At 47.5% G+C, this 27,263-nt stretch overlaps 2 protein-coding genes across 3 annotated transcripts in view; both read right to left on the reverse strand.

The window, feature by feature from the left end:
• LOC137560910 (very-long-chain 3-oxoacyl-CoA reductase-B-like) overlaps positions 1–27,263 on the reverse strand; it is a 129,245-nt gene that overhangs the window by 34,594 nt on the left and 67,388 nt on the right. The window lies entirely within an intron of this gene.
• LOC137560735 (zona pellucida sperm-binding protein 3-like) lies at positions 1,609–21,177 on the reverse strand. Its single transcript, XM_068271886.1, has 8 exons — positions 20,698–21,177; positions 13,056–13,168; positions 11,773–11,876; positions 11,523–11,700; positions 4,728–4,848; positions 4,551–4,642; positions 2,567–2,700; positions 1,609–1,865 (listed from the first exon to the last, which is right to left on the reverse strand). Exons 1-8 carry the CDS (start codon positions 21,175–21,177, stop codon positions 1,609–1,611), a joined length of 1,479 nt encoding a protein of 492 aa, XP_068127987.1.

A 27,263-nucleotide genomic window follows, 5' to 3' on the forward strand; every position in this document is an offset into this window, starting at 1 on the left:
TAATTTCAAACTTTATTTTATTTTTTATTCCCTCACCATCCTAGTTTGTGATCGTGGTCCTTTAAACTGCACATTGCAATGGCTTAAAGAGGAACTCTAGTGAACATTTTAGTGTTGGCAGGTGATGTAGCTGCTGCATGGTTTTTGGCAGTTGGAAACAGCTGTAACAGCTATTTTCACAATGCAACAAAGTTCAGACAGGAACCTGCCAAAAAAAAAAATTCTTGTGGGAGGGGATTCTTGTGGGAGGGGTTTCACCACAATATCAGCCATACAGCGCCCTCTGATGGTCTGTTTGTGAAAAGGAATAGATTTCCCATGTAAAAAGGGGGTATCAGCTACTGATTGGGATAAAGTTAAATTTTTGGTCGGAGTTTCTCTTTAAGGCAGGGGAAGTAAACTCAATCACATAAGGGAGCCAGAATCTAAACCTTAGTGGTGAAGTTGCAGAGTAGCAATGTAATATTTACATACTCCAGTGCTGCTTTGGGTCTCTGTCCTTCCCAGCACCTGCACACTATGCTACATACTTCTGGCTCCAAATGCATGTCATGTGATCAGGATATTGAGAAATGGAAGCAGAGTGTGCAGCTGCTGGGAACAGAAGAGACTGCATCTGCTGGAGCAGGTACATTTTACACTTTTCTGTTATGTCAGGAGAAAGTGTTGGGAGAAGGTGTTTGGGTGTGTGATCCCGTTGCTAGTTTCATTGAGATGGTGGTCCTATTGGTTATTACTGCTCCCTAGCTCAAACTGACAAGGTTTTCATCACAAACATCAGGCTGTGCACTTTTGTTCTGCTTACAGCAATTCACATTTGAAGCTCTGAAGGGACAGCAAGGAGGGATGCAGGCCTTTAGTTTGACTCCTGTGGCCTAAGGGCTCGTTTCCACTAGTGCGGCGTGCGTCTCGTAGACGCACGCCGGCACTGAGCGGGTGGGCGGGATCGCAGGCGATTCCCATCAGCCGTGCCATGCACGGCTATGGGAATCGCAGCCTCCGCCGCGAATTCTGTGGGGGTTTCCGGCCGAATTGCTACTGCAAGCGATTCGGCCGGTGGCGCCGTTATCCCCTATGGCAGAGTTTCCCCGCTCGATTTGCCTGCGGGGAAACTCTGCGGATTCGCGGCCGTTTCCGCGAGAGTGGAAACGGGCCCTAAGGCATTTTTTATGTGATTAGTTTTAGGCAATTGTTACAGCTACCAAGTGTCTTTTGGGAACCCAGTCCCTTTCAAGAATGATGTAAAGATCTGTGTAAATATCTACTGAAGAATGTACTCAATTTTATCCCCATCTTTTAAATAGATTTGTTATCTTCAAATGTTAATATGAAGGACAATGGACCACTATATAAAAGGTCCAGTGTGGGCTGAATTACAACATTTTCTTAATTATGGAATGCATGAGTAGGGGGTGTGTTATGGTGCAATTAGGGATGTGGCAGAGGCAGAGCTTAAGTGTCCTTTATCTCAAAAAGTTGGGTTATGATTTCTTGTACCATACACAGCTCCCAACTGTCTTTGGAGGGAAAGTCTGGGGTAGCACCAATCTGTGTCCATCTGTCAGGACTAAAGTTCTAAATTAGAAAGTCAGCATAAGAAAACCCAGTTTACAAAAAGGTTAGTTTATTTTGCTCATTACAGAACTTGTTCATGATACTTTTTGCAGTGACAGCAACACCAGCAATGACAACCACAAAACTGACTGACGCCACGGCCACCAACACCCACAGCTCCAAAGGCTGGGCTTCAGGAGGAGACATCCTGGAAGACAGATTGCGACGATACAGGCGAGACTCTTCTCCAGCTATCAGGAGGGGGCCGAGAACAGCCTGGCGGACCACTTCAGACTGAAGACCTGCAGGAACTGAGAAATATAGAGTGTTAGCGTATGGGCCAGCCATTGAGAAGTTGTAACAAGGTCACAATTAGCCATTAGAGAATTCAGAATGGAATTCCTGCAAATTTATGCAACAGCTTTGAAGGAGATTCCCTCCCTTTAGGAGAACTCGAGTACAAAGTGGGCCAAAATTGAGCTGTGGGACCAAATTGCAGTCTGACTTTAGTATCTAGTGACCACCTTCCTCCCTTATAAAGTTCCCTGGTGTTTAGTGGTCCTCCCTATACAGGTCCCTGGTGTCTAGTGTCCCCCTTCCCTCTCCTACAGTTCCCTGGCATCTAGTGCTGTCCCCCTGCCCATATGGCTTCCCTGGTGATCTAGGGCTTACCCTCCAATATAGCTTCTCTGGTGGTCTAGAGTGGGCCAAATATAATGCAGAGTGGGCAAACCACCTGAGGGCCCAATCTGATGGCTCTGGGGGGGAACAAAGCATGGGCTGCCGTCAAGAGTCATCCAACTCATGACATGCCCATCCCTCCACTGGTGGCCAATTGCCCATGCATGCTGCAGGAATTTTGCCATATGCACTGCCTGATTTGGAGTGTCCCAATCTGGAAATATCCCGCTGGCCAGCAGCCATCTCTGGTTGCACGGAAAGAATTTAGATTTAGCCCCTCAGTTGTATTCAGGTTCTAGTTGGAGACCATTACTGGATGGAGTAGACTCACCAGCTTCTCGCTTGCCAAATCCTCGTGGTCTTCCTTGTACAGAGCCCAATCCTCTGGCCTGACTGGAAGGCATGCTACAGAGCCCGGCAGTGCAGCATTGGCAGATGTTATTGGATCCTTCCACTGGAGACCAGCTGTAGGGAGAAGATTAAAGTGAACCTCCAGACAAAAAAAAAAAAAAAAAAAAAATCAGCACTGAAGAGGCTTGGTGTTTCTTTAACTTCCCTAGCAGTATTGATGGTTATACACATCAATACAAGACATTCTGTGAACAGTGTTGACATCCATACATGTTAATACTGTCCTGCACTGTATACTAGACCCTTGCTTGACACTCAAGTTACAGAAAAAGGTTATGCAAATTTGATATTTGCACAGAAATTCTGGGGAATTTTAACACCAGGGAGGTTAACAGCATCAGAATTTAATCTTACCCAAGCCTCATTTTTAGCTGCACAAAAGCTAAGCTTCACCCCATCAAAAAAAAAAAAAAAAAAAAAAAAAAAAAAAAAACTGCCCAGGCATTTTCTCCTGATGCTGTGTAAAGCATGATGATTTCTGATGTTCTCATTGCCTAGTGCATGCAGCTGGGAGGGGTGATGAGGACACAGGACAGTTGGAACTGTCTCATGCTCCGTCACCTCCTTTCAACCAAAAAGGTCTGCCCCATGAAATCAAACATTTGCCTGTTTAAGACATTACACTATTTTGATTCACATAACTACTGTAACTTAATGACAGTATGTTTAGGCTGAAGTTCCTCTTTAACCATTTTATATAGTGCTAAACTGTTCACCCAAGACTACAAAATGGTCACCAGGTGGTCTCTAGATTTCTAACTCAAGATGGGCACTGAGGTTTTAATTCCCACTTGAAGACAGGATGGGCACTAGTTCAGTTCTGAGCTGCATGCAATTAGTCTACAAAATAGAATTTGCATCTCACCGACCTCTGCATTTTCTACTGATTAGCAACCTGCAGAACCACTTAGACCCCCCCCCCCCCCCCCCCCCCAAAAAAAAAAAAAAAAAAACTACAGCTGCCCAAGTGGCACACAAGTCTCCAGTAATGGACTAGGAATAGGTAAAATCAAAGCTGTCACGTTCAAGGTTCTCTGCACTTTTGATTGGTCCATAAGAAAATTATAATATATGCACCAACTTCTGCAGCACTGTACAGAAATATACATATCTTGTCACCAACTGTCCCTTGGAGAAGCTCACAATCTACAATACATAGACATGACTATGGTAGGGACTAGTCTTGGGACCATTTTTTTTTTTAGAGGGGAAGCCAATTAACTTATCTGTATGTTTTTTGGGATATGATAGGAAACCCACGCAGACACGGGGAGAACATACAAACTCCTTGCAAATGTTGACCTGGCTGGGATACAAACTGTGGACCTAGTGCTGCAAGGCAAGAGCGCTAAACACTACGCCACCGTGCTGCCCCATTCACACTTGTGTGTTTTCAGCATTGCTAGTGGTTTGAAATATGTGTACAATGGAAGCACTCCTAAGAGATTTGCTGAAATACAAATGTGTTGCCTGTGGCGTTTGAGCAATTCTGCAGGCTAAATTGAACTAGAAATCAGTGAATAATGCTTTCTATACAGTGAAAAAAAACTGGGAAATCTCTGGGTAAAAAATACATTTGCATTTAGCGATTTCTAGTGTGAATGGGGCCTTATGGCCACACTAGATTAAAATGGGGGGGGGGGGAGAAAACCCCACAAAAAAGGTACAGCCTAGTAGGCCTGGCACTACATATGTCACATTAGGTACTCACAGGTGAAGTTTAGAGAACTCTGTAGGAAATTATCTAGCTGGAGTAAGCAGCGCTGCCGCATTTGTATACTAACATACCTTACTACCAACTCTTGCAAAGAATTTACTCTGAAACACCAGTGTGTGCCAGAGATAGGTTTGTGCCATCCCTGTTCTGACAGGCTCCATTAGACTTGCTTCCACCCACATCTTACCTGTTGGTGGCTTTGTTGAAGGAGCAGGCCTTGTTCATGGAGTCTGGGACCTGAGTTGCTGGTGCAGCTGTCAGGTTACAGGTGATGTAGACCTAAGAGGGATTGTAACATTAGAAAAGTCTGATCTTAGACCTCTAGCTAAACTCTGGTACAGGAAACTTCCAGGCCATTCCTCACCTCAGACTGAGCAGCAGCTACAAAGAGGAAGGCATCCACAGTAAACTGCAGCTTGTCTGGTTGGATTCTTGGAGACACAAAAGCTGAAGAGGAGTCCTCCAGCATCCCATCCATGAGGCACCTGCAGAAGATCACATTGTAGCTGAATGCAGAACTAGGGGCTCAATTCACTACGGCTACTTTTACATCAGGACGTTGCGGTTTGATGTGACGTTAAAGTCGCACCGCAAACAATGCAACACGGCCAAAAAGGTCACACTGCAGCATTACCAACGCATACATGTACATGCCTGTATATAAATGTATATCTATATAGGTTTAAAAGGTTTCTCCGGTCAGCAGCAAGATTGGGAATGGTTTTCTCTTCACCCAGGTTTGCTGCTGACAGGTGAATCTGTGGATGGCTGGAGAGGAGGCGTACACAAATTTGTGTTATGCATATGCCCCTCAGTTGCTAGGCAGCAGGGACGCTGGGGCCTGGGAGCTTGTGAGGCAGAGCATGACAGGGAGGCGCGCGGGGAGCCATTGGAACTGGTCCTAACCAGCTGTTCCTGAGGTGATTGCGCAGACTGCCAGCAGTGGAGGGACAGTGTGGATAGAGGCTGCTGAGGGGGGTGAGGCATCGCTGTGTGACAGGCCTGGAAAGACTGTAATTATGCAAACACCATCCATCTAACACAGGAGACACTTCTAGAGAGATCAGAGGGAGAGGAGCTGAAGGAAGAAATGGCTGGATGGTGTAATGGTTAAGCGCTCCACCTCTGACACGGGTGACCAGGGTTCGAATCTTGGCTCTGCCTGTTCAGTAAGCCAGCACCTATTCAGTAGGAGACCTTAGGCAAGTCTCCCTAACACTGCTACTGCCTATAGAGCTCGTCCTAGTGGCTGCAGCTCTGGTGTTGAGCCCGCCAGGAGAAAAAGCGCTATACAAGTGTTTGTCTTAAAGTATGGTGTGAGAAGAAAAGGCCAGTAGTGAGCAGAAAGGAAAGCAGTTTCATTGACTGTTGATTTATGCTATTGTATATTCATCTGTTTCATTTACTTATTCTTTTAGCCCATTTGGTTTAATTCAAATTGAACCAATTCATGTGTATCAGTGTCTGGTGGATTCCCCTAAGCAACTGCCATTTCTGTACCTGTTACATACAGCATGTACAGTAGAAAACACAGGTAATGAAGAGCGTGTCAGCAAGTCTTACTGAGTATGTGCAAACCGTATAATGCAGCTAAAAATGTGTATAACGCACAGCATGCAGCACTGTCATTTAAAGAGACACTGAAGCAGGAAAAAAATATGATAATGAATTGGTTGTGTACTATGAATATTTACTAGAAGATTAGCAGCAATAGAAAATATTCTAATATTTTTATTTTCAGGTATATAGTGTTTTCTAACATTGCATCATTCTCTAATATGTGCAGATTACACAACACTCAGCATTCAAAATGATTTCAGAGCAGTCTGAACTAATGACCTCTCTAGCAGAGAAAAAGAAAAAAACAGTTGATAATAAAGTCAGATAACAGCCCTCTCCAAGACTTTTAAAGTGTAGAGCTTAATTGCTTTTTTGCATAGAGATAACTGGAGTTTCTTAACTCTTCCTTTACTAAAAACAATTAGACTGATGTGTCTGATCTTAATGTTTTATTTCTTAGCTGTACTACACATACAAATATAATTTTTTTTCCGCTTCAGTGTCTTTAACATGCAGCTTTAGACGCCAGCACAACTTGGGCACTGAACAGGCCATTGATTTTTTATTGCTGTCAGTTATTCTACATTATGTGTTGGTTTAAGGAACAAGCGACACCCATGCTAACCTAGAAAAAAAAAATATAAGTAGATAAATACTACTTCTACTTATAACAGATGTATTGTGCTATCCACGTAATGATTCCTGTGAATTTTACAAAGGAAAAGCGGAAAATCCTATTCTAGGCAGTGGCCATCTTGCCAAGCCAATGCTGACATATCCTGCCTGACTCTTGTCCCCCCCCCCCCCTCTTGCTCATTGTGTATTCATTAGCTGCCCTCCTCCCAGAGTCTTTTAATTTACACATCCAATCACTGAGTCACCTCAGCCTTGCTTGTAAACAAGTGATCAGCTAGGCAGGGAAGTTAATGGAAGAGGAAGATTATAGATCAACTGAACTCCCAGCATTCCTATAGTATGTAATAACTCCAAACCATAACAGCAGAAAAAAATTTTGAATGCAGGATTAGCATCTTTATCACTTGATACACTCAGACCAGTTGCTGTTAAAAATTTGATTTTTATGGTGACAATACCGCTTTAACATGCGACTTTAACATTGCACTGTGAAAGAGCCCTAAGGGCTGGTTCAGACGGACGCTTGCGGAGCGTTTACCGCAAGCGTTCGGACCGTCGCGGTAAACGCTCCTATTCAAGTGAATGGGAGCGTTTACACCAAGCTTTTGCGCGCTTTTACCCGAACGCGGCGTTCGGGTCCCGATTTGAGAGTGTTCGGGCTGCCCCTGGAAGCAACATGTAGCTTCCAGGGAGCGGCCAACCGCGACGGCTAATGTTCCCCTACGGGAAAAAAAAAAACCGCAACACGACGCGACCGAAGGCTACTGAAAGCCTGACCGCGCAGCCGCCGCAACGCCCCCAGACGCGACGCTACGCAGACGTCCGTCTGAACCAGCCCTAAGACTGGTTTGGTGAAAGCGTCTAAACAGCTGTGGAGTAAGGCTTAAAAGCAAGCTGTTCTGGTGGTACACAGGGCCGGGCTGAGGCATAGGCTGGAGAGGCTCCAGCCTCAGGGCGCAGTGTAGGAGGGGCGCACAATTCATTCAGCTGTCATTCCTAATTGTGTATGAAGAAGAAAGAAATAAGAAAAGGGGATCCATAGCAGTGACTGCAATCCAGATAACTAGATATTAAGGTGTTGGGGAGGTTGTGGGCCCTGTGGCCGTCTTAGACTAATAGCAATCAGTGTGTGATGGCTGGGGTGGGAGGGATGGAGGGGCGCACTTTGGTGTCTCAGCCTTGGGTGCTGGAGGACCTTGTCCCGGCTCTGGTGGTACAGTGTAGTGATGTCCAGTTCATGAGTGGTTGGTTCATTTGAGCTGGTTCTTTCCTGTGAATTTCAGTGGATGAGACAGGAACTGCAGCTTCAAGGGTCCTTTTCCACTGCAAAACCAATTTTGATTAGCAAGTGTCTTGATTTTTGAAAATGGATACTAGTGGTTAAATACAAAACGTGAATCATTTTTCATGTGTTCCTACACTGTACATTGAGATGCAAAACGCATCATAAAGCGTACAGACATGAGTTACACAAACATGGCAATGGAAAATGCCATCCAGGATTATTTTAAAACAGGCTGCACTTAGCAACCATGTGTTTTTGGGACAAACGCAGCTAGTGGAAAAGGGCCCACACAGACACAGCTCAAGGAGAAGGAATAAGATGTCTGGGGCTGGGCCAATTCGCAGGGGAGGAGAGCGACTAGCAAGGAGCTACTGCTAGCCACACTCCCCAGTGAAATCAAATGAGTCAGTTAATGAATTGAATAGATTGAAAAGAGCCACTTAATCGGTGTTCTCCCTGGCCAGAGTTGTGCTGATTCCTCAGGTGAGCTACCCAGCCAGCACATGAGCCGTTCCTGCCCAAGAGCTGCTTGTGACAGCTCAAAAGCCACTCCCAGCTTCCCTTTAGATCTGAATGCAACTAGAGGGCTCTACATCAAGCTAAACAGAAGATTTATATTGTACTTCTCCTGGTGGTCTCTGTCAGAGCTACAGCCACTAGAGTCTGCTCTATTGGAAGTAGCAGTGTTGCCCAAGGTCTCCTCCCTTACTAGGAGTAGCCAAGAATCGAGCCCAGGTCTCCTGTGCCAGAGCCCTTAAACTAAATATCTCACTGCATGTTAAGATCTTTGAATTGGACGACTTAAGCATTTACCACAAAAGTCTTCATTTTCCATGGGAAAGCCATAAAAAACCCACAAGCAGCATCTCCTTCCAGTGACATCACCTGCCAGCAGTAAAAATGTTACCATATGATAAATGTCTGAAGTAAATCAGGGAGAGGGAGTATTTTACAATGAGCAGACTAAATCATTTACACATAGTAAACAAAAAAAACAAATAAAAAACCTACCTGGGGCTTCCTCCAGCCCATGGCAGCAGTCCTGTGCCTTTTCTGCAGCTCCTGGTCTAGCCTCACCAGGTTGGGTTCCTACTGTGCAGCTCACGTGATTTCTGACCTCGGGATGGTACTGCACAGTAGGGATGGTCGGAAATGCCAATTTCCGATTCTGCGGTAAATCCGCATTCCGCCATTGCCAAATACCGATTCCGCTACCAATTTCCGCATTCCAATGCGGAATTTCCGCCCGACTTTAACATTGATTTTCTCAAAGACTAAGGTCTTTTTGAAAATTTTGCATCCTGTTCAGAAGATTCTGTTTAATAAACCCTGAAAATTTGGTGTTTCTAGGACTTACGGGGGCTTTGCTATTAACCGCTAAAGTCGGCGGATTTTTACTGTAATGTAAATGCAGAAAATAGGCAGATGCAGATTTTCTGCATTTTACATTACAGTAAAATTCCGCCGACTTTAGCGGTTAATAGCAAAGCCCCCTTAAGTCCTAGAAACACCAAAATTTCAGGTTTATTAAACTGAATCTTGTAAACAAGATGCAAAAAAAAAAAAAAAAAAGTTTTCAAAAGAGACCTTATAGTTTGATAAAATCGATGTTAAAGTCGGGTGGAATTTCTGCAATTTCCGCCTAACGCACTTGCATTACCGATTTCCGCATTCCGATGTGGAAACGCAATTTCCGATCGGAATTTCGGAAATTGCATTTCCGCGGAATCCGAATGAGCATCCCTACTGCACAGGCACCTCCAAACAATGTCGGAAACTACATGACCCACGCTGTTAAGTGCAGAAGAAGCCAACCCAGAACCCGGCCTGGTGAGGGAGCAGCGGCAAAGGCACAGGACTGCAGTGGCGTACCTAGGGCATTTGACACCTGGTGCTGGGTATTATAAGGCCCCCCCCCCCCCCAAAAAAGTAAAGGGGCAAAAAATGGGTGGCGCTATAACATGCGGTGCGCAAAGCGGCAAAAAAAGGGGCGTGGCCATGACCGGATGAGGGCAGAGCTAACTGTAATTTGCCGTGAACCCGGGTGAAAATACACGTAATGTGTGCAGATTTGCCCAGAGAATACGTTCAATCATGTCGGCAGATTTGCCCAGAAAATACATGCAATCGTGTAGCAGACCTGGCCAGAACATAAACGCTACCCCTGGCTGCTAATATAAAAGAAAAAAAAAAAAAAAAAAAAAACATTTACTCACCTGCAGCAGAGCTCCTGTTCCGGCCTCCGTCCAGTGCGCAGCTCCCACGATCCTCTGCAGCCAGCAACTCCCAAAGTCTCCAGAGCAGGGCTTCGGACATTTTACTATAGCCCTGCTCTGTCGCTGCGGTGAACTGATACGGCGTCTATTAGATGCCGAAAGTCAGTTCACGCTGGGGGGGGTGCTTGGAGAATTTTAAGGGGTGCTTCAGCACCCAAAGCACCCCCCCCCCTGTGCCGCCACTGCCCCCAGTATAGGTAGCTAGCAGTTGCCCCCAGTATAGGTAGCTAGTTGCCCCCAGTGAAGGTAGTATAGTTGCCCCAATATAGCTAGTATAGTTGCCCCCAGGATAGGCAGCATAGCTGCTGCCCCCAATGTAGGTAGTGTTGCTGCCCCCAGTGTAGTTTGTATAGTGGCCCCCATAGAGCTGCCCTCCAGTATAGTGGCCCCCATAGTTGCCCCAGTATAGCTAGTATAGTGGCCCACAGTTTAGATAGTATAGTTGCCTCCATTGTAGCTGGTATGGTTCCCCTCCCCCCCCCAGTATAGGTAATACAGTGGCCCCCATAGATGCCCCTAGTGTAGCTAGTATAGTGCCCCCCCCTGTTTAGCTGCCTCCAGTATAGTGGCCCCCAGCTAGTATAGTGGCCCCCAGTTTAGGTAGTAAAGTACTCCTCCCCCCCCCTGTGTAGCTAGAGGGAGGGGTGACAGCAGGGATAGCGGCGGGGAGGGGGGAAATATCCCCCCTCCCTCACCTGGGTCCCCCTCCTTCTGCCTCTCTTCTCCCCCCAAAAATGCGGGCAGCGGGCCGGTGGCAGTGGGCAGCGAGCAGGCGAGCGCGGAGTATACTCACGTTACTTCCGCGTATCAGCCTGGAACGCTGCGTCGCCGTCACGTGCCTCTACTGCGCCTCCAATGATTGGAGGCGCAGAAGAGGCATGCGACGGTGACGCAGCGTTCCAGGCTGATACGCGGAAGTAACGTGAGTATACTCCGCGCTCGCCTGCTCGCTGCCACCTGCATTTTTGGGGGGAGTAGAGAGGCAGAAGGAGGGGACCCAGGTGAGGGAGGGGGGATATCTTCCCCTCCCCGCCGCTATCCCTGCTGTCACCCCTCCTCCTAGCGCTGCTCTTCCCCTCCTTAGTCAGGTGTAGGGGGGTCGTGGCGACACCCCCCTGGCTGACGGTACCCGGTGCGCCCCACCCCCCTGCGCCCTTAGGTAGGAACGCTACTGCAGGACTGCTGCCATGAGCTTGGATCACTCCTTTAAGTACTTTACTACATTTTCACTGCAGTTCCTCTAAGTCCCACTGCTAGCACCCCTCCCACTGACCCAGGTTTAGTTAGTTACCACCCCCCCCCCCCCCCCCTCAAGACTTGATGACCCTGTTCAGGTTTGCTGGGACACTTGTCCAATCTTTAAACCAGTTTGGGACCAACATAGGCCTTGCCTAGAACATACCCATTTGCTGAGATAATGTCATAGCTTGGCTTGGAGGTGGGATCAGGAGACTGGGTGGCCACACAGCTGTCAACGAACAGGATCAGACCAACATGGTTCTGAGTTTCCACAGAGGCTTCTATGTTGAAAGTATCTCCCAGCTGGTAGACAATGGAATTTCTGGGGCCTGACCAGTTATCTGTAGAGGAAACACAAAAAGTTTAAAAGAGGCCAAGCTAGTCAGTGTTCCCCTTTAGCTAGTTCCACTTACCAGTCATTAGCTGCAAGTTAAAGGACAACTTCTCTTCTGTGGAGATGGTGGTGCTGAATGGAGACCATGTAGGCCTGATTGCGTTGCTGCTCACATTGTCATGTCTGCACAAAAAACAAAGTTCTCAGTGTCGGGTTTAAACATTTTGCATTTCCAACATTGAGAGTACCCAACCTGAAGATCCTAAAGCTAAGAAGTTCCCTCTGGCACAGTTTTCAGACCTGGCCATCTGCAGTTAGTAGCTGTAGAGTGTTGGCAGCACTTCATGCCCTTGTGCTCCATCTTCAGATATCGGTACTTTTCAATGTATGCTAAACACTGACATCAAGTCTACCGTCATCTTCCACCAAATAAGTCTTAAAGGACATCTGAAGTAAGAATATGGAGGCTGCCATATTTATTTTCTTTTAAACACCAGTTTCCTGGCAACCCTGATCTATATGGCTGCAGTAGAGCAACACCAACAAGCATGCAACTAATATGGCCATATTTCATTATGTCAGAAAACACCTGATCTGCTGCATGCTTGTTCAGGGTCTAAGGCTAAGTATTAAAGGCAGAGGCCTTGTTTTAGAGACACTGAAGCGAGACTAAATCTCGCTTCAGGTCTTATATATAGCAGGGGCACGTGTGCCCCTGCTAAAACGCCGCTATCCTGCGGCTTAACGGGGGTCCCTTCACCCCCAACCCACCCCCCGCAAAAGTTGGTCGTAAAATGGTCGCTGTAATCTTCTTCCTGGAGGCAGGGCTAACGGCTGCAGCCCTGCCTCCCAGCGCGTCTATCAGACGCGCATCGCCGCCTCTCCCCCGCCCCGTGAAGGAAGACTGAGAGGGGCAGGGGAGAGGCGGAGATACGCGTCTGACAGATGCGCATGGGGCAGGGCTGCGGCGGTTAGCCCTGCCCCAACCAGGAAGCGCTCCCCCGCTGCACGGAGGGGGTTTGGGGGGACAGGGACCCCCGTTAAGCCGCGCTATAGCGGCGTTTTAGCAGGGGCACGCATGCCCCTGCTAGCTATGAGGTCTGAAGCGAGATTCTCGCTTCAGACTCTCTTTAAGTATGGCAGCCTCCATATCCCCCTTGCTTCAGTTGTCCTTTAAGTACTCTAAAAACCTGATGTTACCACTGGGCTCCAACCCTAAAACCTTTGTAAGTTAGGCCCAAATAGACTAGCAGGGCTGCCAGGCAACTGGTATTGTTTGAAGTAAGAACATGGGAGGCTGCCATAATTTCATTTTAATTTGTCCTAATAAAAAGGACCTTCAACAACTGAGCACAGGCTTACCGGAAGTAGTAGCAGGTGATGGGGACAACAGCAGAGTTGGTCCTAATAATTGGGACATTAGAAGTAGGGTTGTACAGCAGGCTGGTGGAGTAAATCAGGAAATCTGAAGTCATCTGTGGAGCCAAACCAGAATATAACAAGTTTAGATTATGACAGCCGCCCACTACCCTACCAAAAGCAGAATTCTGTCACCTTCCCAAGAGTCACATCTGGAGGTACAACTACTACAGTTGCATTGTGGAGACCTTTCACTGCTCGAGTATCAGCCCTGGAAGAGTTGTCACTGGGACATGTGTAATGACAGGAGACAACATCTCATGCAGAGAAAGAAGTTTGAAGTGTGCCTGAGTGACATGCCCAACTTAAGGTGCCCATATATGTAGCGATGTATGGACAGATTTGACCGAACCTAATCAGAGATCTCAGCTGCCCATGTAAAAGCTTTACTCACCTGAGGCTCACTCCAGCCCCTTGCAGCAGTCTGTCCCACTGGCTGCTCCACTCCACCGCTGTTCCAGGCTCCCCGCACAGGACAACCGCGAGGTCGCCCTTACTGTGCCTGTGTCAAGCGCTGCTGTCAATAAAGCCCATGTTATTCACAGCTTACTGCACAAAACTACCATGCCTGCACAGCAAGCTGCAGACATGGCCGTGATGACAGCAGCGATTGACGCAACACTTTGAGGTCGGCCTCTGCACAGAGCCCGGGATGGCGATGGAGAGGTCAGCGTGGGATAGTCGGCTGCAAGGGGCTGGAGGAAGCCCCAGGTGCGTAAAGCTGATTTTTGTTCCCCCCATGATTCCTTTAAGGTGTCCATACACTTATATCTGCAGCAGATTTGACCAGATAGATGCCTGTCAAGTCAAAGCTAACAGGAATCTGGTGTGCCACACACTAGGAACACATTTCAGAATGACACCTACCTAAATGCATTATTGTACCATTAGATCCAATGCAACTATGGGCCATGGATCTGCTGCCAGCAGCAGATTGATTTGGTCTGACAGGATGGAAAATCTAGGTCAATCGATCTGATAGAATTTATTTCTGATTGCTGAAATCAACTGGTGTATGGGCCCCTTTAAAAGTGAGAAGATTATGTAACTATCCATTCAACAGAACCAAAAGGTCACAAGGTCAGTTAGAAGCTGATCAGCTCCACTCACAAAAAAACTTCATAAATGACTTACCACCTAATTGATAACCTTTCAGCACATTTACACAAAATAATCACTCTAAGTTGTTACTAATTAGCTACATTTCAATATTACTTTTACCTTTATTATACTACACCTTTGCTCTTAAGGAGTTTAAAATATAGAGTGAAACAGGAAAACAGGTGAAAGCTTTGAGAACCATGCCCAAGATCCCACTTCTGCTAATGCAAACAGCAGATTGAGTAAATGCAAAGTTTTAGGCCTCATTAACATCAGGTGCATTCAGAAACATTTAAGCGCATGAAGAATGCTTGCATTGATGCAGTTCGTGACACATCAGTGCGTTGCACTTAAGTGGACCCATGCTTTTTATATGCACTTAAAGGGTCACTTGTCTATTAAAAAAAAAAAAAAAAAAAAAAAAAAAAATTACTCACCTGGGGCTTCTACCAGCCCCCTGCAGCTGTTGGTGCCCACGCAGTCTCACTCAGATCCTCCTGGCCCCCCTGGTAGCTACTTCCGTTTTCAGCAACAGGCCTGCGAGTGATTCTTCATGTTCCTGGCCACAATAGCAGTATAGAGGGCGCTATTTCAGCCCGGAACATGAAGAATCACTCACGTTCCCAGTGCCAAAATGGAAGCGGCTGGCGGGGGACATAAGGATCGCAGTGAGACGGCTTGGGGAAACTGACAGCTGCAGGGGCTGGTGGAAGCCCCAGATGAGTAAAATTTTATATAGACTTAAGTGTCCCTTTAAACGCTTTTTGCTTAAGGGAATGCCTGTCAAAAAAAATGTCCCATGGCGCAGCTCTGCTCTAAGCCGCCGGGCCCCCCGTCGGTGAAGAGGACAGCCTGGCAAGGTTATCCTCTACGACACCTTCTCCGCTGTCAATCAAGTCCACGTTGTCTGGAGTGTACTGCCCAGTACACGCCAGACAACGAGGACTTGACTGGGAGCCAGTGGCTAGTCAGAGCTGCGGCGTGGCACGGTCGGCTGCAGGAAGCCCCAGGTAAGTAGATTTTTATTTGGCACACACACGTGAATGTGGTACATTAGGATCAATAGAAAAGCTGTATCTAGCAAAGCGCACTGAAAAGCATACAGCAGTGTCCCCAATGTGAACAAGGCCTTCTTGCATAGTAAACATGCTCATTCCTGGGAAGTAGACAGAAATAATTCTGGCTTCTGTGAGCTTGGACAGTCCAAATTAACTGGAATTTGATTGGCTCAACTGTAAGAATCATGAGGTTTCACCATTACTATTTGACAAGGTATCCTAAGGCGCTTTGCCATTTAGCATTCCAGTAAAGCCCTGGTTTGCTTATACTAAACTCAGTAACCCCAGATTAGAATACCAGGACTTAGCGCATCTGACACTATGGATGGTTAGGGAGTTTAGGCAAGTCTGCAGTTTTATGCAAAAACATGACAGTTCCATACATTATCCTGAGCCAGATGATCAGGGCCGGATTTGTACCTTTTACCGCCCAAGGCCCACTGTCACCAGCCGCCCCCCCCCCCCCCCCACACACACACACACACAAAATCTCAGCAGCCCCAAACTTAACCTTTCCGCCAAGGACAAAGTTTTAACATGAACCTGACACAAAATACAAAAAATACTTACCTTAACAGATCCTCTCGGTGCCCACTGTTCCTGCCCTGGGAACATATTCAGACCCCTCACTGCTGCCTGGGACCCTCATCTACCCTGTGGCTGCAACACTCCCATCTGTGTGCAACTATACTGGATCTGCACAAACATGGTCCACACATGCCCAGTAGCTCAAAGCCTTTCGTGCATGTCTGTTTCCTCTGTGCTCAAGTGACTTTGTGCTAATGGGAAAGTGAGGACCATACTCATGCGTGCCCAGTACAGTTGCACTTGCAGCCATGAAAAAATTAGGGTCCTGACTAATGGGCAGCAATGAGGGGCTGAGTATGTTCATGAACCCCAGTATAGGTAGCCAGATTCTGTCCACCCCCTTAGTATAGGTAAACAGGTGTGTGTCCCCTTTTTTAGTATAGGTAGCCAGATGCTTCCCCCTTCCCCCCCCCACAGAATAGGTAGCCAGATGCCATGCTCCCACCCCCTTTTAGTATAGGTTGTCAGATTCTACCCCCCCCCGTATAGGTAGCCAGTAGCCACATCCCCCTTTAGTATAGGTAGCCAGATTCTGTCACCAGTTGCCCCCCCCCTCCCCCAGTATAGGTAGCTAGCCATGTCCCCCCTAGTCAGAGTCAGATTATGTCACCCCCCTTACCCAAGTATAGCTAGCCAGCAGGCATGTCCCCCCCCCCCCCTCAGTATAGGTAGTCAGATTCTCTACCCCCCCCCCCCCCCCCCCAGTATAGGTAGCCAGCCATGTCCCCCCTTTAGTATAGGTAGTTAGATTATGTCATCTCCCCTTACCCAAGTACACAAGTACAGATAGCCAGCAGGCATGCCCCCCCCCCCCCCCCTTAGTATAGGTAGTCAGATTCTCCCCCCCCCCCCCCCAGTATAGGTAGCCAGTAGCCACATCCCCCTTTAGTATAGGGGGTCAGATTCTGTCACCAGTTGCCCCCCCAGTATAGATAGCCAGCCATGTCCCCCCCTTGGTATTGGTAGTCAGATTCTCTCCCCCTCCCCCCAGTATAGGTAGCCAGCAGGCATGTCCCCCCTTAGTATAGGTAGTCAGATTCTCCCCCCCCCCCCCCAGTATAGGTAGCCAGCAGGCATGCCCTCCCCCCTTAGTATAGGTAGTCAGATTCTCTCCCCCTCCCCCCCCCCAGTATAGGTAGCCAGCAGGCATGCCCCCCCCCCCTTAGTATAGGTAGTCAGATTCTCTCCCCCTCCCCCCCCCAGTATAGCTAGCCAACAGGCATACCCCCCCCTTCCCTAGTATAGGTAGTCAGATTCTCTCCCCCTCCCAGTATAGGTAGCCAGCAGGCATGCCCGCCCCCCTTAGTATAGGTAGTCAGATTCTCTCCCCCTCCCCCCCAGTATAGGTAGCCAGCAGGCATGTCCCCTCCCCCCTTAGTATAGGTAGTCAGATTCTCTCCCCCTCCCCCCCAGTATAGCTAGCCAGTAGGCATGTCCCCAACCCCCCCCCCCCCCATGGAGACTGTCCGCACCCCTTCCTCCCCCCAAACCCCTAGAGAGAGCAGGAGCAGAATACCTCTCCAGCCTCCAGACTTCTAGTGCAGCCGCCGAAGTTTCCGCTGTCAGCCGCCGTGCATCTCTCCCTCTCCTGCTGGCGACTCCTGTCATGTGACTCACCGGTAACTTGCCAGCGAGTCACAACATGTGAGAGAAGCCAGCAGGAGAGGGAGAGATGCACAGCTGCGGCTGACAGAGGAAACTTCGGCGGCGGCGCTGGAAATCTGGAGAGGTACGTTACTCTGCTGCTCCCGCTCTCTCTAGGGGTTTGGGGGGAGAGACATCCGCACAGGCTCCTGCTGGGGGCGGGGGGATTGTCGACAGGAATAGCATCTGGCGGCGGCTGATCTCCCGGTGGACTCCTACGCTGCCTGGAAGAGAGGCTTACTCGCTCCAAGCCATTCTAAAGGGGCGGGTGGGGGGGAGGCTGCTGATTTGCGGAGCAGTACTTCTTACCGTGCTGGTGACAGCACTTGTCATCAGCCTGTCACCACCTGCCGCCCTTTAGATTCTCTTAGATTCTGGCGCCCTAGGAACAGGCCTTGGAGGCCTTTCCCCAAATCCGGCCCTGCAGATGATGCAGAAAATAAGTTTGTGCAGCTAGAAAACAGTACAAGTCACTAATGTGAAATTTGAATAGTTTTTAAACAGCACTCAGATGTGTACAATATGTCATGAACCATCCTTCAGCGTTTTTCAGCCAGTGTTCCGTGGCACACTAGTGTGCCGCGGAACGTTGCCTGGTGTGCCGTCCTCTTATCCCCCTCCCGAACTAGTGTTGTCCGGATCATGAACGATTCGGATCTTTGATCCAAATCTATTTTGTGAGTCGAATCATCAAAATGAGTGATTCGGATAGCAAAAGGGGTGGGGCCAGGAGCGACACGCCCCCTCTCAGCAGGCTCCTGCTGGAAGCAGAGCAGAGATGGATCGCTCTGTTGGAGGGGACTCAGGGGAGCCAGCCTTGCAGGGACAGGTAGAGGGGACATGGGTGCCACTGCCAGATATGTGTAGAGCACACATACTGGCTGCAATGTGCAGCTCATTACAGTCTGTCTGTTCCGTAGTTGTGCACAGTGATCACATTGGAAACTTTTGGCTCAGCTCAGTAACTTTGCAGGCACTGTGATTGCAGCGTAATATGATCCTCCTGCACTCGCTCTAAACAGCTGCACTTATCTTCTGGGAATGCTTTCTTTCACTGTGCGACATTTCCATTCAAGGTATACAGATGAACATATAGGTGAAATATATGTAAAGCATATGACTGCAGCATGTGGGTATTGTGTGCAAACATTTATGCACTCTGCTTCCCTCCTCCCTTCTCTGTCCACTCATTGCCCTCTGTCCATCTTCTCCCCTTCTCTGTGTGTCCACCCCCCTCTCCTTCTGTCCTGGTAGTCATTTCACCCCCGAATGCTTCCCTTGTAAAATGATCCGAGATTCGGATCAAAGATCCGGATCTTTTCAGTGATCCGATTCAAATCATCCGGATCATTGAAAAGATCCAAACTTCCCATCTCTATCCCGAACGTCCCCGCGGCCGCCGCTGCTATTACCTTAGCAGCGGCCGCTCTCCCCTCTCCAGCGCATGTGTTTGTTCTAGCAGCGTATCTCCGGCTGCTCTGTGTGATGCGCAGGAGGCAGGGCTTGGTTTCCATAGTAACGGCGATACATATCACCGTTACAGGAAGCCGCTGCCCTGCTTCCTTCCGCATCACACAGAGCAGCCGGAGATACGCTGCTAGAATATACACGCGCCGGAGAGGGGAGAAGCGGCAGCTGTTAAGGTAATAACAGCGGGGGGCGCTATACTAACTATACTGGGGCAACTATACTAGCTACACTGGGGCAACTATACTAGCTATGCAGCCGCACCCCAGCCCCCCCCCCCCATAGCCTGCTGCGCACGGCACTGTCGACTAGGTTGCGCAAACAACCGGGGGCTGCATCCCCCCCCCCCCCCCCCCACACCGTTCCCCGGAAAAAAATTGTCACACAGTGTACCCCGGGCTGGAAAAAGGTTGGGAACTACTTGTAAGGAAAACCTGGATAGAGATAATGGGCAAGAGATTTTTGACCGCTATATCACCGCTAGTGATAATTTTCACATTTACTTAAAATGTTCTGCAAGCGGGAACAATGCGTTTAAAAAAAAAATAAATAAATAAATTAGGAAACATGCGTAATTACATAGTAACCATACGGAAAGAAGTGGCAAAAAAAAAAAAAAAAAAAAAAAAAAAAAAGGCTCCAGACTACATTAAGTCAATGGGAAGCAAAATCTCACCAAGTACCAGTAGGTGATATAAAATCAGTAGTTAAGTCAGAAATACGCCCCTTTGATTGTGAATGGTTTTTGGCGGGAATTACCACACTTTTACGCATGCAGGTAAATCATGTGTAAAATTGTGAGACTGTCAAGATGGTCTTTACTGGCCACATTTCAAACATTTAATACACCATTTATAAGTGTTTGCCCATTGTAGCTCTGACACTGCTGCCAGTTTTGTTCCCCCCTGAGGCCTCCTTTCCACGAACTGTTGATAGGCAGTGAAATGCCTCACAAACTGGCAGCTGCCTGCTGCGCACACAGCTCAACAGCCCATGGAAAGGAGGCCTAAGAGTGACCACATGCAGGTTTCTCTGGACACCTGAATAGAGTTTTCTGCATCTAGTGGTTGTTGCCTCATGCAACCTTCTTTTGTGAGTACTTTTACTGTATTTTGGCATATTGCACAATTTGGGCTTCAAGGTGTCAGATCCCTCTCTTGCCCACTGAAAAGTCTTTCCCTCATGACTCCACTGCAGGATACATAAGGATATAGAACTGCCCATCTGTATGTTGCCATAGAGCATCACCAGGAAAGGAAAATTACAGTTTAGTATTATAATTTTCCTGTTGCCTCCAATTTACATTCTAATGATGGTCAATGAGATGCAAATAATTGCAAGTTAGTGCAGCCTTATGCAGCTTGAAAAAACAAATCAAGTCCTGAGTCAGTAAAGCTTGATTAGCCCTTTTCAAGCTGCTTTGCACCGGACCATTCCTAATTGTGACATTTAGTACATGTGTGGTGACATCTTTATTCCTGGCAGGTGCCAGAAAAATGCCACATAGCTAGTCAGCCTAGGCCAAGCATCACTAGGAGTTCCAGGATACATTCAACATATAAAATATAGGAAGGGTTTCTGATGGGGAAAACCAGGAAAATTTCCATTAAAAGTGGGCATCTAGAATAGTTTACTATATGTCACTACAGGGCCTCTTTAAACACTCCCTCTGTAAGCATTCAATCTCTTCCCCGAAAGGAATAAAAGATAAGTCGGCTGACCATTACCTGGACAGGGATGCTGCAGTCCTGCAGGGCGTTCTGGAAGACGACAGTATCAGCAGTCTGGGAGGTGGGCTGGCAGGATTGGGGTCCCAGAGTCAGATCGGAGGGCTTCACCAGCTTCCCATTGCCATAGAAATTTCTGCTCACACTGACCACCATGACATCCTCTCCACACTGGAGGCTGATGGGAGAAGACTGAGACACTTGCTGCACTGCTTGCCTGGGGAGACCACCAAAGCTAGACCCCCACCCAGAGGGAGAACCACCTCTTCTGGAGCCAAACCCAACTACTGGGCGAGCAAAGTCCCTAGCAGAAGCTCTAGCAGAGCCCTGAGCAGGTGAGAACCTCTGGTACTCCCTCCACCAATCCTGCTGCCTCCTGTCTCTGGCCAAGCCCCCATCACTAGCACTACCATACCCCGGCCCATAGACCAGAGTCAGGACCAGCAGCCAACTGCACCATCTACTTCCACCTAGACCCATCCTGACTGCAGGAGAAACAGCACAATGAGGAAGGAGCAGAGACCTTCTCTTTATACCCCTCTCAGCAGCTGATTACCCCTCCCCTAGCTCATCACATCCAGCTGAAGGCCTTTCTTGGCATAGCTCTCCTGATTGGAGATGGTAATTGGCATGCAAACGATTCAGTTTAAGGCCTCCTTTCCACGGACTGTTGATAGGCAGTGAAATGCCTTTAAAACTCTCTCAACTGCTCACTGCTGCCTGGTAACTGCTTGTTGCTGTATGATAACTGCCTACTTCTGCCTGGTAACTGCTTGCTGAGCACACGGCTCAACAGTCTGTGGAAAGGATGCCTAAAGCCTCCTTTCCACGGACTGTTGAGCTGTGTGCGCAGCAAACAGTTACCAGGCAGCAACAAGCAGTTACCAGGCAGCAGTGAGCAGTTATCAGGCAGCAGTGAGCAGTTACCAGGCAGCAACAAGCAGTTGAGAGAGTTTGTGAGGCGTTTCACTGCTGTGGTAACTGCTCACTGCTGCCTGGTAACTGCTCACTGCTGCCTGGTAACTGCTCACTGCTGCCTGGTAACTGCTCACTGCTGTATGGTAACTGCTTGTTGCTGCCTGGTAACTGCTTGCTGAGCACACAGCTCAGCAGTCCATGGAAAAGAGGCCTCATACTAGTTGCCTGGCTGTCCTGCTAATCCTCTGCCTCTGAGGTTTTGTTCACATCCAAAATCGAAATCGATGACGCCAGCGATTCTTTTATTTTTTTGGGGAGCGTTTCCCCCTCCAAGCGCTCCACTACGCAGTATGATTTTGTACAAAGCGCTTTTGCAGATCGATTCCATTTTTTCACTTCCTGACGTCAGTTAGGAAGTGAACTCTTTCACCAGGAAATGAATAAATACTATGGGCTCTATTCTCAAAGAGCCAAAAGTACCGCAAAATTTTACCGGTAAATTCCCGCCAGCGGTAAACTCCGCATTTTTTTAGCATTCACTAACATTTTCCGCATGTTTGCCGCATGCGGGAAAAAAGATGCGGAAACAGGCATTATTCATGCGGGAATCATGCGGTAAAAAGGTCGCATGAAAAAGTGTTTAAAAAAAAAAAGTTAAAGTCCACCAAGCACAGCCCTTAAGCCTCCACACTTCATTAAAGTCAATGGGATGCGGAATATATCACCTACTTCTTGTAGGTGATAAAAATTCGGTAATTAACGAAGAAAAGATGCGCCTGAACATCTTTGAGAATTGATCTTTTATTGCGGAAAATACCGACTTTTGCGGAAATTTTACCGCATGAATCCCGCACTTTTATCACACTTTTTCCGCATGCGGAAAAAACATGCGGAACATTTTGAGAATCCCAACTTGCCGGTATTTTGGGTGCAAACTTCCCGCATGTACTTTACCGCATGCGGAAACTCATTGAGAATAGAGCCCAATGGGCTCTATTCTCAATGAGTTACCGCATGAGTTAAATTAGGTAGTGATAAACACCGACCAAAATATCTCCATTTTCAAATTCACAATTTTTTTTTACCTCATGCGGTAAAAGTGAGGTAAAAGTGTGGTAATTACCTCAAATTTATCTCCAATTTGAGATTCTCAATTGAAAAGTTGGTGTTAATTAAGGATGTTTTTATCACCTACAAATGGTAGGTGATAATTATCACTTCTCTGCTTTTGGCCTTCAGGATGGAGCCTATTGAGCTTTGTTTGCTCGAGTTTATGTCAGTTTTACATAGAAGGCAGAAAAGACGAGTGTGTCTAATCTCAAGGCGCACTTTCCGACCTCGTACAGTCTTTTAGATGATTTAATAGATGCCGAGGAGGAAATTCTTCTCTGCTCTAAAAGATAAGCAACAGCATAATTACCTTTAAAGAAAAACATTTCTTTGTTACAGCTGATACAAATCCAGCAAACATTCTCCAGTGTATGTACTTCCTGCTTTCATGGAAGCAGACATGGGGTTAACATCCTGTGTTTACACATTAGCTGCTCTGCTGAGGCAGCCAGCTGGCAAAGCTGAGAGGTCAAATTACAGTTGTGATTATTCACAGATGAGGGGGAAGGACAGGCTAAATTATATACATACAGGGTGCATTTATATATGTTTTCCTTCTGTCCTGTGCAAGAGTTGAGGTCCCACTTTAAACGTGACAGGCTTTCCTGGGTCATCTCTGTGTAATGGGTGGCAAGTATATGGGCTGCCCTACAGTGGTCAAAAAAGCTTTATTTCCGTACCTATTACTGACAGTTTTATCACCTGTTTTATCACCTGTTTTATCACCTGTTTTATCACCTGTTTTACCGCACTTTTATCAAACATTTATCACACTTGGTACATTTTTAGTGAATACTCACTTTTTTCACTATTTTTAGTGAATTATAACTGGAGGTAATTTTTCACCCAAAAAAGAGTTACCGCACATGGTTTTGTGAATAGAGCCTGGGCTCTATTCTCAATGAGTTTCCGCATGCGGTAAAGTACATGCGGGAAGTTTGCACCCAAAATACCGGCAAGTTGGGATTCTCAAAATGTTCCGCATGTTTTTTCCGCATGCGGAAAAAGTGTGATAAAAGTGCGGGATTCATGCGGTAAAATTTCCGCAAAAGTCGGTATTTTCCGCAATAAAAGATCAATTCTCAAAGATGTTCAGGCGCATCTTTTCTTCGTTAATTACCGAATTTTTATCACCTACAAGAAGTAGGTGATATATTCCGCATCCCATTGACTTTAATGAAGTGTGGAGGCTTAAGGGCTGTGCTTGGTGGACTTTAACTTTTTTTTTTTAAACACTTTTTCATGCGACCTTTTTACCGCATGATTCCCGCATGAATAATGCCTGTTTCCGCATCTTTTTTCCCGCATGCGGCAAACATGCGGAAAATGTTAGTGAATGCTAAAAAAATGCGGAGTTTACCGCTGGCGGGAATTTACCGGTAAAATTTTGCGGTACTTTTGGCTCTTTGAGAATAGAGCCCATTGGGCTCTATTTACAATCACACATGCGGTAAGTGATTCTTGACCGCTATATTACCGTCAGTGATAATTTCCGCATTTTTTCCACATTCACTAAAAATGTTCCGCATGTTTCCCGCATGCGGGAACAATGGGTAAAAAATTTGGGAAACGTGTAATTACATAGTAAACATGCGGAAACCATGTGGAAATAAAGTGGCATAAAAAAACTTGTCCAAAAAAATAAAATTAAACTCCAGCAAACACAGCACTCGAGGCTCCAGACTCCATTTAAGTCAATGGGAAGCGAAATATATCACCAAGTACTAGTAGGTGATAAAAAAAATCGGTAGTTAAGTCAGAAATATGCCTCCCCTTTTTTTTGTGAAAGTTGATTTTTTTTGCGGGAATTACCAACTTTTGCGGACTTTTACCGCATTTTTTACGCATGCAGGTAAACAATGCGTACAACTTTACGCATGCGGTAAATAATCATGCGTAAAAATTTGTGAATGTCAAGATGGTCTTTTTTCAGTCGGGAATTTACCGCAAGTGCAGTTCCGCATTCGGCAAATGATTGTGAGTAGAGCCCAATGTGGACATGGCCATACTTGAGTTGGTAATTTTGCCACATTTCATTAACAAATGCGGTAACTCACTGAGAATCGAGGTCAGTGTGCGTTTCCGCATGTGATTCGTGGCAATAGGCATGTGATTTTGCCAGGTGTAACCCCCGCCTAAGCGCTTAGTGATTGCCACACTGTGTTTTGCAGAGCAAATTGAAGCCTGGTACACACAGCTCATTATGATTGGCCAATGACCCCCTTCCGTGTAGTATGAGGGTCAAGAGATTTTGAATACTATGGGCTCTATTCACAAAGCGTAGTTCGGTAAAATAATTTTGGACAGTAAAATGCCTCATGCGGTTTTTTACACTTTCTTTCCAAATTCACTAGTTTTCCACCATGAGCAGGGGCGTAACAATAGGGGAAGCAGCCCCTGCGGGGGGGGGGGGGGGGGGGGGGCTGGGGCCTGCTCATGGCTGTCTTGGGGGGACAGGAGGGGTCGCAGCATGAGGGGAGAGCATTGCACATCGGCGAGAGGGAGGACAGTCCCCCCCTCCCTCACCTCGGGCTCTCCCCTCTGCGCTCCCCTCCTGCATCTATTAGTGGCAGCAGTGGCGGCAGCTATAAATACCTCCATCCACCGCCCGAGGTATTCGATCTTTAAGGGCTGCACACTACTTCCTGTTAAAACAGGAAGTAATGTGAAGCCCTTACAGATCGGAGACCTCCGACTGTCCACCCTCCCCGCCGATGTGCAAAGCTCTCCCCTCATGCTGTAACCCCTCCTGTCCCCCCAAAATGGCCCTGAGTGGGCCCCCGGGTGGGTGGGTGCCTAAAATTCTTGCAGGGGGGCCCTGTTGACTTCTAGTTACGCCCATGACCATGAGGCAGAAGTTTGGTAATTTACCGAACAAACATGCCTCAATTCACTAAGCGCTGATCGGTAAGTGTCACTTACCAGCCTTCCAGCAGGGCAGCAGGCAGGCAGTGAGCTGCGTGTGTGCCAGGTTTTCCCTGTAATGCATTCTGCCATCCCTTTAGATGGGCTGCAACCACCAGGGGGAGCTCTTCTGTATTCCAGAATACAGATTTTCACATCTAAAGGGATGCAGAAAAGGCCCCCAAAAGTCACCTTCCTCTGCTCTGATGCAGTGAAAGACCCACCCAATACCCTATCGCATCAAATCAGCTGAGAAGCAGGGCTGTGTGGCTCTCCCTATTGGCTGCCTGTCTCTCCCCAAAGGCTGTCTGTCAAATCCACCGCTAGAGATGTCGCGAACATCAGATTTTGGGTTCGTGAATGTCGAATCTGAACATGCGGGAAAAAGTTTGGATTTGCGCAAACTGGGTAGGTTTCCCCAGTATAGGTTAGATAGGTGTGTTTCCCCAGTATTGGCTAGATAGGTAGGATTCCCCAGTATAGGTTAGATAGGTAGGTAGGTACCTCCAGTGGCGGGGACAGCGGGCACAGGTAATTACAAACTCACTTTCCTCCTCCGATCCCCGCACTAAACTTCCAGCTTCATTCTATTTCAACCCCGTCATCCATCCTGGTGACAGCGTCTCTTGTGATGATGACGTAACCGCATGTCATCAAAGGAGGCGCTGTAACAAGGATGGACGCCGGGGGAGGAAATAGAATGAAGCTGGAGGCTTCGTGCTGGGATCAGAGGATGAAGGTGGAAGTGTAATTACCTGTCCCCACTGCTCCACCCAGCGCGACACCTCTTGCCGCTCATCGCTTAAACTGGCCAAAACGGCCCAAGGGGAGGATCCGGGGCACCATGGCAACAGGTTCGGGGGCGGTGCCCGGATCAAGCCCCCTAGCGACGTCACTGATGTTATCGCACGCATTATACAGAAATGCATTGAAGACAGCACGTTGGGATAACATAGCCCATTACAGTGCGGGGATGTGAACATGCACACACTGAGAAAAAGTGAATTGCATAAGGGCCCCTGGTGTGAGCTCAGCCGTCATCTCCAGGCACCAGGGGCTGGTCTAGGCTCCGTGGGGCCCTGGGCAGCAATGACACGCCCCCCTCCCCCCCAACTACCCCATAAGCAGCGTTTTAGGCCTCTTTGTTTCTGCTTCCCCTAGGGCACTGGAGCTGGCTAGCGGATCCCCCAAGGTCTCCCCTCCTCCAGATGTATTGTGGTCCCCCGGGGCCCCTGCAGAGAATACAGGGCCCCAGTGGACCACTATACACGTAGAGGAAGACATGGGGGGCAGCGCACCTGGAGACCCTGGGCAATTGCCAAGTTTGCCCCTATGAAAGAGCCGGCCCTGACAAGCACTCTTCCATCAGAACATTATTAGCCAAGCAATTTTTAAAGCTTCCATTCAGATCACATGGCTCAAAGTAGCACAAAAACAGAACAGAAAACGTCAGGAAATATAACTGATGATTTATTTAAAAGTTCCACTTATCACTCTAAAACCTTCATTTCTGTGTTTTGTTTATTTGTTTTTGTTTTTGTTTGGTGTTGTTTTTTTTTTTTTTTTTTTTTTTGAAAACTGGTAGAATCGTAGAGTAAAAAAACAATGGTAAAAACAAAGATGAAGAATTTCTC

Source organism: Hyperolius riggenbachi, chromosome 3, assembly GCF_040937935.1.
Source record: "Hyperolius riggenbachi isolate aHypRig1 chromosome 3, aHypRig1.pri, whole genome shotgun sequence".
NCBI lineage: Eukaryota > Metazoa > Chordata > Amphibia > Anura > Hyperoliidae > Hyperolius > Hyperolius riggenbachi.